The 14,083-nt window shown below is 45.3% G+C and overlaps 1 protein-coding gene across 1 annotated transcript in view; it reads right to left on the reverse strand.

Annotated features, from left to right (window-relative positions):
* Positions 1–31: 31 nt before the first annotated feature.
* VWA3A (von Willebrand factor A domain containing 3A) overlaps positions 32–14,083 on the reverse strand; it is a 91,749-nt gene continuing 77,697 nt past the window's right edge. Inside the window, exon 34 of the mRNA XM_050966708.1 lies at positions 32–70. Coding sequence (XP_050822665.1) covers positions 62–70 — 9 coding nt within the window. The 3' untranslated portion in view covers positions 32–61. The remainder of the gene's footprint in view (positions 71–14,083) is intronic.

The following is a 14,083-nucleotide window of genomic DNA, read 5'->3' on the forward strand; positions in this document are numbered from 1 at the left end:
TGCAGATAATTCCGCTAAGTTTTGTGTTACAAAGCTCCATTCATGACTGCAAAGGTTTTCTTTATCTAACCTGTTTAGAAGGCATAAAGATAAATCATAATACTAGTTGCAGGATTTCCAGGTACAGAGAGTAACCAATATAAATGCTTATTGATATATTCAGTGTTAGTCCTTTTTCTTTTTCATCACAAATTTCATGTGAAATGAAAAGAAATGCTGGCATTCTGCAAACATTGCACAATAACAGCTTATCAGTTATAAAATATTTTAAAAAATAGTTTATTGGCAATATTGTACCCTGAAAAGGTTCACAACGTTTGCAAATATTGATGTCCTATATAAATATTAGCATAGCATACAAGAAAAAAAGGATGAGTTTATAATTGATCAAGACAAAGACTATAGCAGAATGTCCCAGACTGCTTGTATATATTACTTTATTCCATTTTGTGTCAAATTTCCTGTTAATAATAACAATCAACAGCTGTTACCATCTAATGACTATTTGCCTGTGCAAATGAGTTTAGGGATCTCTGTCTAGTTTCTGTTAGCATCTGTCCTCATTATAAAATTCACCACTGCACTTGGCACCTTTGCAGCCTCAGCAGAATGACAACTGAATGGGCAAGGAAATTATACTAATTCCCTTACTTCTAAGGTGGTCTCTCCAGGTTATGGTGCAGGCACAGGAGGTCTGCATTGTTATTGCTTGTGCTGTGTGTGTTCTGAGGAGACACTAACAGAGGCCTTGTCTATATTTGCATGTTAGAGTGCATTAAATCAGCCCAGGCGCCCTATTTATCTCCACAGTTACCCATCCAGCTTCTTTGACAAACATGTTCATTATACTTCTTCCCTACCACACAAACAGTGTAAAAATTAAGAATAAAGTCAAGCCAGCAGGGTGGATTGGATTTAAATCAAATCATGTATTTCTACACAATCATGTATTTCTACATAAAAATGCATTCTTGTTGGTTGTTATAACCTTAATACATATTCTTCACAACTCATAGATAGATGTTGGTTTCATTTTTAGAAGGTACACACTATACATTTTTAAACAGTGATTTATTTTGAAAACTTTTCAGATTAGATTTACAGCTATATTAGAAAATGAATGATTGTTTGGTTATTTCATTTACCAAAGGTAACTGAAGCAGATATTTATGAAGTTACTAGGAGGTGAGGTCCCACAGGGATTGATTGGTCTTGGGTCCTGTTTTGTTCAATATCTTCGTGAATGATTTAGATAATGAGTGCACTTATAATGTTTGTGGATTATACCAAACTGGAAGGGTTGCAAGTGCTTAAAATTCAAAATGATCTGGACAACTGGAGAAATGGTGGGAAATAAATAAATTGAAATTGAATTGAGCAAAAGTAAATTACTACACTTAGGAAGGAAAAATTGATAGCGCATATATGAAACCGGGAAATTACTGTCTATGAAGGAGAGCTGCGGAAAGGGATCTGGAGGTTATAGTGGATCACAAGCCACTATTGAAAAAAAGAAAAAAAAAAAGCAAACATCATTCTGGGATGTATTAAGCAGGAGCGCTGTAAGCAAGACATGAGAAGTAATTCTTCCATCTACTCTGTGCTAACATAGCCTCAACTGGAGTACTGTGTCCATTTCTGGGTGCCACAATTCAGGAAATATGTGGACAAATTGGAGACAGTCCAGAGAAGAGCAACCAAAATGATTAAAGGTCTAGAAAACATGACCTATGAGGAAAGATTGAAAAATAGAGTTTGTTTAGTCTGAAGACGAGAAGACTAAGTGGGGGGACATGATGATAGTTTTCAAGTACAGTGAAGAGGGAGAAAAATTGTCCTAGTTAACTTCTTAGGATAGGACAAGAGGCAATGGGCTTACATTGCAGCAAGAGCGGGTTAGGTTGGACATTAGGAAAAACTTCCTGTCAGAGTAATTAAGCACTGGAATAAATCACCTAGGAAGATTGTGGAATCTCATCACTGGAGGTTTTTAAGAACAGGTTAGACATACACCTGTCAGGAATGGTCTAGTCTTACCTTGAGTTCAGGGGACTGGACTAGATGACCTATTGAGATCCCTTCCAGTCCTACCCCTGGAAAATCAACTGGCAAACAGACACCTTGGAATGTAGTGCCTCCTCACAACACTCCAGTAAAAGCTTTCTAGTCATAGAGAGATAAAACTTTGAATTTAAAGATGAAATATTGTATAGGAGATGGGAGCTATCAGCTGGTTGTAATAAATACAGTGAAAACGGGGGATGAGATTATGTCATTATCTTAAAACTGCTGGACATAAATACTCCCACATCTTGAATAACACATGTTGATCTGGTCGCCCAATCTCAAAAAAGATATATTTAGAATTGAAAAAGGTACAGAGGAGGGCAACAAAAATGAGTAGGGGTATGGAACAGCTTCCATACGAGGAGCGAATAAAATGACTGGGATTGTTCAGCTTGTAAAGAGACGACTAAGGGGAGATATGATAGAGGACTATAAAATTATGAATGATGTGGAGAAAGTGAATAAGAAAATGTTATTTACTCCTTTACATGACACAAGAACTAGGGGTCACCCAATGACATTAGTAGGCAGCAGGTTTAAAACAAACAAAAGGAAATATTTCTTCACACAATGCACAGTCAAACCTGTGGGACTTGGTGCCAAGGGATGTGGTGAAGGCCAAAACTACAAGAGGGTTCAAAAAAGAAATTAGTGGGGATAGGTCCATCAATGGCCATTAGCCAGGATGAGCATGGATGGAGCATGCTGTGTTCTGTTCATTCTCTGTGAGGCATCTGGCATTGGCCACTGTCGGAAGACAGGATACTGAGCTTGATGGACCTTTGGTCTGATCCAGTATGGACATTCTTATGTTCTTAATGACCAGCACATCCCATTCCTTTTGATGGCTTATAAACAGCAGTCAGTGAGTACAAAGTATAATCCAGTGCTCCTTATGTTTGGGCATGAGCTAGGGACCACAGCAGACCTCTTGGTTGGAGTTCCTGAAAAGAGACAAAGGGACTTGGACTATGTAGAAACACTACAACCCAAAATTGAAAGAGTTCACACATTTGCTAGGAAAAATTTGAGGATAGACTCTGATAAAATGAAAAGACTCTATGATGTAAGGTCAAATGGGGAATCTTTTAAAAGAGGGGATCTGGTCTTGTTCCATAATGCTAGGAAGAAGAAGGGTAGAAGCCATTAACTGGATAAACCTTGGGAGGGACCTGTCAGAGGTCCACAGGGCCTAATCTATATCCCAGCCTGTAACTAGTCTCTTAAGAGTTGACCCTTTAATGTGCCAGACTCCAAGGACTCACACAGTTCCACAGGGACAGGCCCTCAGCCTCCAAAACTGAGCCTTCAGCACTAGTGATCCCTGTTTCTCTGTGTGGCTCTGTAGCCGGGTGGTCACCCGCTCCTGCCCTGAGGGGTTTAAAGATAGACCTGGGAGAGGGCTGTGGCAGGGGAAAAGCTACTAAACTGACTGTGGAAGCAGTCACAGCTGGGCCACGCCCTAATCAGGCCTCAGCTGGCCCTATATAAAAGGGACTGGGAGCCAGGAGCTCAGCAGTCTCTCTCTATAGTTATAGAGGGAGATGGGCCTGGCTGCAGGGAGCTGGAGACAGGGTACCTGAGTGGAGCAGGGCTGGGGAAAAGCAAAGGAGCTGGGGAGCTCCAGCCTGGAAAGCCCCAGGCTGTGGCTTAGCATAAGGCAAATAGGTACTGAAGGTTGCAGAGGGCAGGCCAGGGGTAGGCAAAGGCAGCAGGTCCAAACCCAACCTTACTAGTGTTGAGCAGGCTGATACTGCAGTTTGCCCCAGGGTGTGGGGGCTAGATGATGACTGGCAGTAGCCTTATACTGAGTCAAGGTGGGGATAGTGGTTGGGGGTTCCCTAGGGAGGGGAGACCCTGAGACTGAGGGTTGTACAGCCAGGCTGCAGCACCCCAGATAGTGGGGCACTGGGTCTAAGAGGGACATGGGGGCCAAGCGGCAATGGGGTGCTCTGAAGGCTGAAGAGCTAATTCCCAAGAAGACCAGCAGGAGGCACTGCTGAGGTGAATCCTGCACTGTTACAGGCTCCCTGAAGCAAATCCAGATCCAGCCAGACTCCTGTGGGAGGCTTGTACTGTACCCTTCAGGGTGCAATGATCTGAGTGAACATTTACAGTGACTCAGACGGCCTTTTCAAAACAAGATAACAATTTGTTACCTGGCATACATAATCGGAAAGCCTTTAGGTTAGCAACGGGAGGCAGAAATTCATCTAGGGTAAGTCAGTACCATCAGCCAAGCTGTGATGGACTTCATCCTTGACTCTATCTTCCTGTCCTGAGTTGGGAACCTCCCACTCTGCCCTGGTCAAAGCTACAGCTTCTTGTAGAGCCCATACTTTATTTCCTGTTGGACATGTCTATTGGTTGTCCCCGGGCAGGGTCATACTGAGTTCCAAAGCGCCTTGGCCAGCCCTCCACTGTTGATCATGAGTCATTGGAGCTTGCATTGTCTTTCAGGACCCCTTGTTGATCTGGGTCTGTTTCAAACAGTTTCTTAATGATTCTATTTATTCTGCCCAGACAGTGACCCACACGTCTATTTCTGTTAGGGCTTCTCTACAATTGAAACTTCACCCTTTGGCATAGTAATTCACCAATGACTAAGTCAACAGAAGAATTTTTCTGTTGACCTAGTGCTGTCTACATGGAGACTTAGAGGCTTGGCTACACTGGAGAGTTGCAGCGCTGGTGGTGGCTTTACAGCACTGCAACTCACTCACCGTCCACACTTGCAAGGCACATCCAGCGCTGTATCTCCTTGGCTACAGCGCTGGCTGTACTCCACCTCGTCCTGGGGAATAACGACTGCAGCGCTGGTGATGCAGCGCTGCTCCGCCAGCGTGGCCACCAAAAGTGCTGTTATTGGCCTCCAGAGATATTCGGAGGTATCCCAGAATGCCTGTTCAGGCACTCTGCTCATCAGTTCGAACTCTACTGCCCTGGCCTCAGGTGACCCACCCTTTAAATGCCCCGGGAATTTTAAAAATCCCCTTCCTGTTTGCTCAGCCAGGTGTGGAGTGCAATCAGTGAATCTTTCCAGGTGACCATGCCTCCACGTGCCAAACGAGCCCCAGCATGGAGCAATGGCGAGTTGCTGGACCTCATCAGTGTTTGGGGGGAGGAAGCTGTGCAGTTCCAGCTGCGCTCCACCGTAGGAATTACAATACCTTTGGGCAGGTATCAAGGGCCATGCTGGAAAGGGGCCATGACCGGGACGTGCTGCAGTGCAGGGTTAAAGTGAAGGAGCTGCGGAGTGCCTATTGCAAAGCCCGCAAGGGAAACCGCTGCTCCTGTGCTACTCCCATGACCTGCTGTTTTTACAAAGAGCTGGACGTGATACTTAGGGGTGACCCCAGTGCCAATCCAAGGACCATGATGGACACTTCAGAGTGGGGTGGGGGGAGGAGAAGGGGGGAGGAGGAAACCAAGAGTGAGGGTACTGGGGTGGGGGGAGACACCCTGGAGTCCCTGGAGGCATGCAGCCAGGAGCTCTTCTCAAGCCATGAGGAAGGTAGCCAGTCGCAACAGCTGGTACTCGGTGGAGGACAAACAGAGGAGCTGGTTCCCGGTAAGCAGCTTTTATTTTCAGGATAGACATTTTTCGGGAGAGGAGGGAGGGTTCTGCATGCATGCCTAGATGTGGAATAGTGAGAGGTGGGGGGAGCACTGCTGCACACAGGCAAGCTGCATAGGGGCCAGGGCAGAATCCGCATTGCTGTAGAAGACCCTCACGCTCTTCCCAGGTGTCCCGCAGCAGCGAGATATCTTCCAGGATTAACTCCTGTGAAAAATGTTGGGAGAGTGTTCAGTGTAGGTGCCCACTGCAGCTGTTTGCTTTCCCCAATGCACAGAAACCCCGAGGACAGTACAACCCTGAAGCAATCAGTCCCCCTTACTCACCATTTCAGGGCTCCTGTGGGTTATGTGCGCTGTCTTTGGTATGGGAAAATTATGTGATTGTGAAGAATGTTACTCCTTCACTGTATGGGAATAACTGTCTGAGATATAAACAATGCTGCCTCTGTTAACTGTTGCCTTTTTTGCCTTTCCACAAGCAATCTTGAGTTCTCGGCTGCCCACGTTATCAACAGCTCAAAGACTTCAAACCCTCCGGAAGAAGCCGCAAAAACGCAAAGACGAACTACTTCAAGCAGTTATGGATCACTCTGACACAGAGAATCAAAAACTGCAGGACTGGAGGGAAAAGGAAAGCAGGATCTGCCAGAGAAACGCAGCAGTCAGGAAAAAAAGCATAAAGCAGCAGATAAGCATCCTGGCGCGCCAAGCGGACTCTATCCAGGTGCTCGTAGCCATGCAGGCAGAGCACTACTGCGCCAGCCCCTCCCCCCATCCCAAAACTCTTTCACTTGTGCCCCAATGTCAGCTCCAAACCCCCTTCCCCAGCATCCAGGTTCTTACCACCACCAGCTGCCTCCAACACCTGTACGTTCACCAACCAGCCCTGAGAAATACGACCCTTACCCTCTGCACTCAACCCCCATCACCATGCAGTATAGGCATCCTGAAGTGCAGCAGTCATTGCACAGCACTCCAGACAGGACATATTCAAACCTGTGACTGTACAGTTCCCCACCCCACCCCCTGCCCTTTTAGGTTCCCAAAATGTTGTTTGTCTGTCAGTAAAGTTATTTTCTTTTCAATAAATGAATTCTTGGCTTTGAAAACAGTCTTTATTACTGCAGAAAGTCAAAGATACCTTAGCCCAGGAAAGAAACAGGCACTGCAAATCAGCTTAGGAAAAACAGATTCCTACTAACATTGTAACCACTGCACTTCACTCCCGTGCAAGGCACCAAACCTTACTGTTGGTTTTCAGCCTCAAATTCCTCCCTCAAGGCATCCCTAATCCTTGAAGCCCTGTGTTGGGCCTCTCTAGTAGCCCTGCTCTCTGGCTGTGCAAATTCAGCCTCCAGGTGTTGAACCTCGGAGGTCCATGCCTGACAATGTTTCACCCTTCCCTTCACAAATATTATGGAGGGTACAGCATGCGGATATAACCGCAGGGATGCTGTTCCCCCAAGTCTAGCTTCCCATACAGAGATTGCCAGAGCCCCTTTAAACAGCCAAAAGCACACTCCACAGTCATTTGGCACCGGCTCAGCCTGTAGTTGAACCGTTCCTTCCTCCTGTCAAGCTTCCCTGTATACAGTTTCATGAGCCAAGGCATTAACAGGTAAGCAGGGTCTCCAAGGATCACAACAGGCATTTCAACGTCCCCTACTGTGATCTTCTGGTCTGGGAAAAAAGTTCTTGCCTGCAGCTTCCGGAACAGGCCAGTGTTCTGAAAGATGCGTGCATCATGCACCTTTCCAGGCTAGCCTGTGTTAATGTCAATGAAACGCCCACAGTGATCCACAAGTGCCTGGAGAACCATAGGGAAATACCCTTTCTGATTAATGTACTTGGATGCAAGGTGAGGTGGTGCCAGAATAGGAATATGCATCCCATCTATCGCCCCTCCACAGTTAGGGAAACCCATTTGTGCAAAGCCATCCACAATGTCCTGCACGTTCCCCAGAGTCACGGTTCTTCTTAGCAGGATGCGATTAATGGCCCTGCAAACTTGCATCAACATGATTCCAACGGTCGACTTTCCCACTCCAAACTGGTTCCCGACTGATCGGTAGCTGTCTGGAGTTGCCAGCTTCCAGATTGCAATAGCCACCCGGTTCTCCACCGTCAGGGCAGCTCTCAATCTCGTGTCCTTGTGCCGCAGGGTGGGGGCGAGCTCAGCACCCAGTCCCATGAAAGTGGCTTTTCTCATCTGAAAGTTCTGCAGCCACTACTCATCATCCCAGACTTCCATGACAATGTGATCCCAACACTCAGTGCTTGTTTCCTGAGCCCAAAAGCGGCGTTCCAAGGTGCTGAGCATTTCTGTGAATGCCAGAAGCAATTTAGTGTCATATGCGTCAGGCGACTCGCTATCATCATCAGACTCCTCATCACTTTATATCTTAAGGAATAGCTCAACTGCCAAACATGATGTGCTGGTGAGACTTGTCAGCATACTCCTTAGCAGTTCGGGCTCCATTTCCCACAGAAATTGCACTGCACAGAAATCATTGACAGAGTCAAGATGGCGCCAAACGTGGACGGAAAAACAGAGATTGCTGGGATGTGAAGCGATCCATCGGTAAACTCAGGGGTTGTACCGTACAACTGGAGAATTGTTAACATAGTTCCTATCTTTAAGAAAGGGAAAAAAGTGATCCGAGTAACTATAGGCCTGTTAGTTTGACATCTGTAGTATGTAAGGTCTTGGAAAAAATTTTGAAAGAGAAAGTAGTTAAGGACATTGAGGTCAATGGTAATTGGGACAAATTACAACATGGTTTTACAAAAGGTAGATCGTGCCAAACCAACCTGATCTCCTTCTTTGAGAAGGTGACAGATTATTTAGACAAAGGAAATGCAGTAGATCTAATTTACCTCGATTTCAGTAAGGCATTTGACACGGTTCCACATGCGGAATTATTAGTTAAATTGGAAAAGATGGGGATCAATATGAAAATTGAAAGGTGGATAAGGAACTGGTTAAAGGGGAAACTCCAACGGGTTGTACTGAAGGGTGAACTGTCAGGCTGGAAGGAGGTTACTAGTGGAGTTCCTCAAGGATCAGTTTTGGGACCAATCTTATTTAACCTTTTTATTACTGACCTTGCCACAAAAAGCAGGAATGTGCTAATAAAGTCTGTGGATGACACAAATCTGGGAGGTATTGCTAACACAGAGAAGGACCGGGATATCATACAGGAAGATCTGGATGACCTTGTAAACTGGAGTAATAGTAATAGGATGAAATTTAATAGTGAAAAGTGCAAGGTCATGCATTTAGGGATTAATAATAAGAATTTTAGTTACAAATTGGGGATACATCAGTTGGAAGCAACAGAGGAGGAGAAGGACCTTGGAGTATTGGTTGATCACAGGATGACTATGAGCCGCCAATGTGATATGGTCGTTAAAAAAGCTAATGCAGTTTTAGGATGCATCAGGCAAGGTATTTCCAGCAAAGATAAGGAGGTGTTAGTACCGTTATATAAGGCACTGGTGAGACCTCACCTGGAATACTGTGTGCAGTTCTGGTCTCCCATGTTTAAGAAGGATGAATTCAAACTGGAACAGGTTCGGAGACGGGCTACTAGAATGATCCGAGGAATGGAAAACCTGTCTTATGAAAGGAGACTCAAAGAGCTTGGCTTGTTTAGCCTAACCAAAAGAAGGTTGAGGGGGGATATGCTTGCTTTTTATAAATATATCAGAGGGATTAATATTAGGGAGGGAGAGGAATTATTTAAGCTTAGTACCAATGTAGACACAAGAACAAATGGGTATAAACTGGATACTAGGAAGTTTAGACTTGAAATTAGACGAAGGTTTCTAACCATTAGAGGAGTGAAGTTCTGGAACAGCCTTCCAAGGGGATTAGTGGGGGCAAAAGACATATCTGGCTTTAAGACTAAGCTTGATACGTTTATGGAAGGGATGGTATGATGGGATATCTTAATTTTGGCAATTGATCTTTAATTATCAGCAGGTAAGTATGCCCAGTGGTCTGTGATGGGATATTAGATGGGATGGGATCTGAGTTACTGCAGAGAATTCTTTCCTGAGTGCTGGCTGGTGAGTCTTGCCCACATGCTCAGGGTTTAGCTGATCGCCATATTTGGGGTCGGGAAGGAATTTTCCTCCGGGGCAGATTGGCTGAGGCCCTGGAGGTTTTTCGCCTTACTCTGCAGCGTGGGGCATGGGTCACTTGCTGGTGGATTCTCTGCAGCTTGAGGTCTTCAAACCACAATTTGAAGACTTCAATAACTCAGACATAGGTTAGGGGGTTGTTATAGAAGTGGATTGGTAGGATTCTGTGGCCTGCTTTGTGCAGGAGGTCAGACTAGATGATCATATTGGTCCCTTCTGACCCTAAAGTCTATGAGCATCACAGGGCGTTGGGACAGGAAGCAGAATGACCTGCCCCCTCCCCACAACCCACAGCACCAAAATGGCGCCAAAATGGGACGAGGTGCTCTGTGGGATAGCTGCCCATAATGCACCACTCCCAACACCGCTGCAAATGTGGCTACACTGCAGTGCTGGTAGCTGTCAAGTGTGGCCACACTCCAGCACTTTCTCTCCACAGCTGTAAGAAGACAGCTTTAACTCCCAGCACTGCACACCTGCAAGTGTAGCCAAACCCTTAGTCTGGCTTAACTATTTTGCTCAGGTGGGTAGGTCTTTCACACCCCTAATTGACATAACTGGGTTGATCTAATTCTCTACTGTAGACCATCCCTAAATCTGTCCTGAAAGCAAACTTAATCCTTCTCTCCCCTTCCCCATTGGGTAGCAATGCAAAATATGGGGGAAACTGAGACACAATACTAGATAGAGGAAGAGTAGAAGCCCTCAGCTGGATAAACCTTGGGAGGAACCCTATACAATAGTGAAAACAAAGAGGTGCACAGGATAAAACCAAAAGTTATCTAAGGACCAAGCAAGGTGGTATGAGTGGGGGAGAGATTTCAGCATGGCTGCCCTCCAGATCTGAGCATGTAACTGTGGATACTGATGCTAGGAAAACTGTAACAGTAAGCAATCCCTCACTTGAACAAAATGGGCAGGAACTATCACAGCCAACAAGTTCCACAGAAACAATAGATATGCCTTAGGAGAACACTGAAAGGAAAGCCAGGGAAAGAAAAGCCACAAAAGCATTTTTTTTCATGTTGATAATGTGAAACTACCCTGAGAAATTTCAGAGTAGCAGTTATGTTAAGTCTGTATCCTCAAAAAGAACAAAAAGAGTTTTCCTGGGCTACTGCTGATGATAGCTCATCTCAATTGATTGGACTCTTCCAGTTGGTATCTGTACTTCCACCTTTTCATGTTCCTTGTATGTACAAATATCTCCTGTCTGTGTGTTCCATTCTGTGCATCCGAAGAAGTGAGCTGTAGCCCACGAAAGCTTATGCTGAAACAAATTTGTTAGTCTCTAAGGTGCCACAAGTACTCCTGTTCTTTTTACCCTGATACTCTGTAGATATGTAAATAGTTAAGCTTGTTCCAGCTTTAATTTGTTAAGTTATTTATTTTCTTTCTTTCTATTTGGGATGGGTTATCATGTTTCACCATTTTAGGCCTCATTGAGATGATGGACAAAGCTGAGGTTTGAGGTGGTGTTATGAGTTGAGCTAAAACCTCTTTAAACTGATGGGTGAATGAGTCCTCCATTTAAGTCAGTTCTAAGAAACAGTTCAGGGGCCACACATCAAACAAAGTCTAAACAGAGTGAGCCCAGAAGCTAGCACCAGGTGGGTGGGCATTTGACTAGGTATTGTGAGCAGGTTGTGGGTGTGAGTGTGATGGGTTCCCCCTGGGATGCCACCTGGAAGTGGGGTACCACTGAGCTCCCCTGAGCCACCAGCTTGGGCTCCCTTTATACTGCTCTGCTGTGACCACATGGCCAAGCCCTCTCTCAGGCTTCAGCACACATACAGCACACCCAGCTGCAGTACATACACATGCTGTGATCATCTCTGCATGGGAAGGCTACAGCTAAGGAACTGCCCAGCTGTTCATGTGCACACACCCCTGTGGAGTGTAAATGCAAAATTGTCCCATCTTGCGCTGCACACAGGGCTGGCTCTAACTGTTTTGCTGTCCCAAGAAAAAAGCGCTGCTCTGCCCTAACAACTCCCCCAAGCGCTGCCACGCCCCGCCAAAACAGCCCCCCCACGCTGCTCTGCCCCTCCAAAACAACCCCCCCCCAGTGCTGCCCTGCCCCGCCGAAACTCCCGAGTGCCGCACCACCCTACTGAAACGAAACAACCCCCAAGTGCTGCCCGGTCGAAACAAACAAACAGAAAGATTCAAGCGCTACCCCGCCGAACCAAAAAAAAAAAAACCAAACAAAAACCTGAGTGCCGCCCTGCCACCCAAAGATTGACCGCCCCTGACAAGGTGCCGCCCCAAACAGGTGCTTGGTCGTCTGGTGCCTGGAGCTGGCCCTGGCTGCACAGAGACCTATATAGCATAAGCTCATGAAATTCACCCCCTCCCTCAATGTGGAGAGAAAATATACAACAGCTTTTTGCTCCAAGTTATGACCCTCACACACTGGTTTGTGATAAAGCCAAAACAAGTATATTAACTGCAAGAGACAGATTTTAAGCAATTATAAGGGATAACAACCAGATCAAAGCAGACAACCCAGCAAATAAACAAAAACACAATCTAAGCTTAATCTACTAAAGGGATTGGATATGAGTAGCAAATTCTCACCCTAAATGTTGATTCAACCAGGCTGCAGGCTCTTAAGGGACAAGCTGCACTTGCTTTCAGCTTAAAATCCCCAGGTGTTCCTTTCACAGGCTAAAATTCCTTTTCAGACTGAGTCCAGCACTTCCCCTCATGTCAGTCCTTGTTCCTCAGGTGTTCTCAGGAGTCTCTGAGTGGGGAGTCATTGAAGAACCTCGATGATGTCGCTCCCCTGCCTTCAATAGCTTTTGCATATGGTGGGAACCCTTTGACTCCAAGCTTCGTTCCCACACCAGTTAGTGGAAAATCACTGGTATTCCACGATGGAGTCCAGTACCAGGTGACCTGTTCACATTGCCTTTACAGTGCCGCAGCAGCCATTGCTCGGAGGCTGTTTGTAGCATCCTCAGGAAGACTCCCTGGTGGGAGATTAACTTCTTCTAAGACCTATTGTTTTCTCCTAATGGCCCTGTAGCCTGAATGGGCTCTTCTCAGCCAGCCATCTAGACTGACAATCTTTTGCCTAGTGGGTTTTCCCCAAGTGTAAACAGATTTGTGATACAGATACATAGTCACTATTCCTACTTTCAGATACAAAAATGATACATGCATAAGAATAGGATAATCATATTCAGTAAATTATAACCTTTCCAATATCTCACGACTGATTATGTCATAATCATATCATAATAATACTGCGAAGAATATGGAGTAGTGTCACAGTGGGTAGAAGAGAACACACAGAAACTAAGAACAGGGAGAGGCAAGAAAGCCAAGCAGGAGCCTGTAAGAACAGCGTGACCCTGGAAAAAGTTTGAGAGTGTTTTTGGGTTTGATGTTGGCTAAAGACATTTGGTAAACTAAGAAATTTCTCCTTTCATTCTTGGTTCCTTCTGTGTTCAGAATCATAGGGTTTTGTACATTCCTTGTAAATAAATCAGATTGGTCCAAAGAAATACCTGATTGCTGCCAATTTCTATTCCCAGGTGAAACATCCTCAAGGCCCCAAACTTTCATAGAATACTAGGGTTGGATAGGACCTCAGGAGGTCATCTAAGTCTAACCCCCTGCTCAAAGCAGGCCCAATCCCCAACTAAATCCCCAAATGGCCCCCCTCAAGGATTGAACTCACAACCCTGGTTTTAGCAGGCCAGTGCTCAAACCACTGAGCTATCCCTCCCCCTGTGACCAGCTACTTGGATCAAAAGAGCCAATAGTTCCCCAAGGAACTGGAGAGTTCCCCAAGAAACTTTCTTTCACAAGCAGGATATTACACAAAATCTGTTTTTAAAACTACTTTTGGCACCAGTGCATTCTTCACCATCAGCCAGTGTTAGAAAATGCTCATTGCATTTTAAGTGCTGTATGGAATTCCCAGTCAGAAATGTGTTTCCATTATCTATTACATCACTCTTTCTGTTTCTTTCAATTTGTAGAGGCTATTTTGAGTGATTCCCTCAAGACTTGTATATAATCAATGTAAATATGCTCAGGGTTATATTTAACTAAGTCCAAATATGGTGGGTTCATCTTTAGCTTCCCCACTGCAATCCTGATCACAAAAGATGCAGAAAAGCTATAAAGTACCTTACTACTTACAGTTAGTAATTGTCCTGGCTCTTCCTTGTAAATGTGAGGGTGAAAACTCTGTTCTGTGGATGTCTATCAGCTAGCACCAGGATAGCAGGAAGCCTTGGAACAGCATGCTGATGTTCCCAAGTGTGCTCAGGTTCTT

Source organism: Gopherus flavomarginatus, chromosome 9, assembly GCF_025201925.1.
Source record: "Gopherus flavomarginatus isolate rGopFla2 chromosome 9, rGopFla2.mat.asm, whole genome shotgun sequence".
Lineage (NCBI taxonomy): Eukaryota > Metazoa > Chordata > Testudines > Testudinidae > Gopherus > Gopherus flavomarginatus.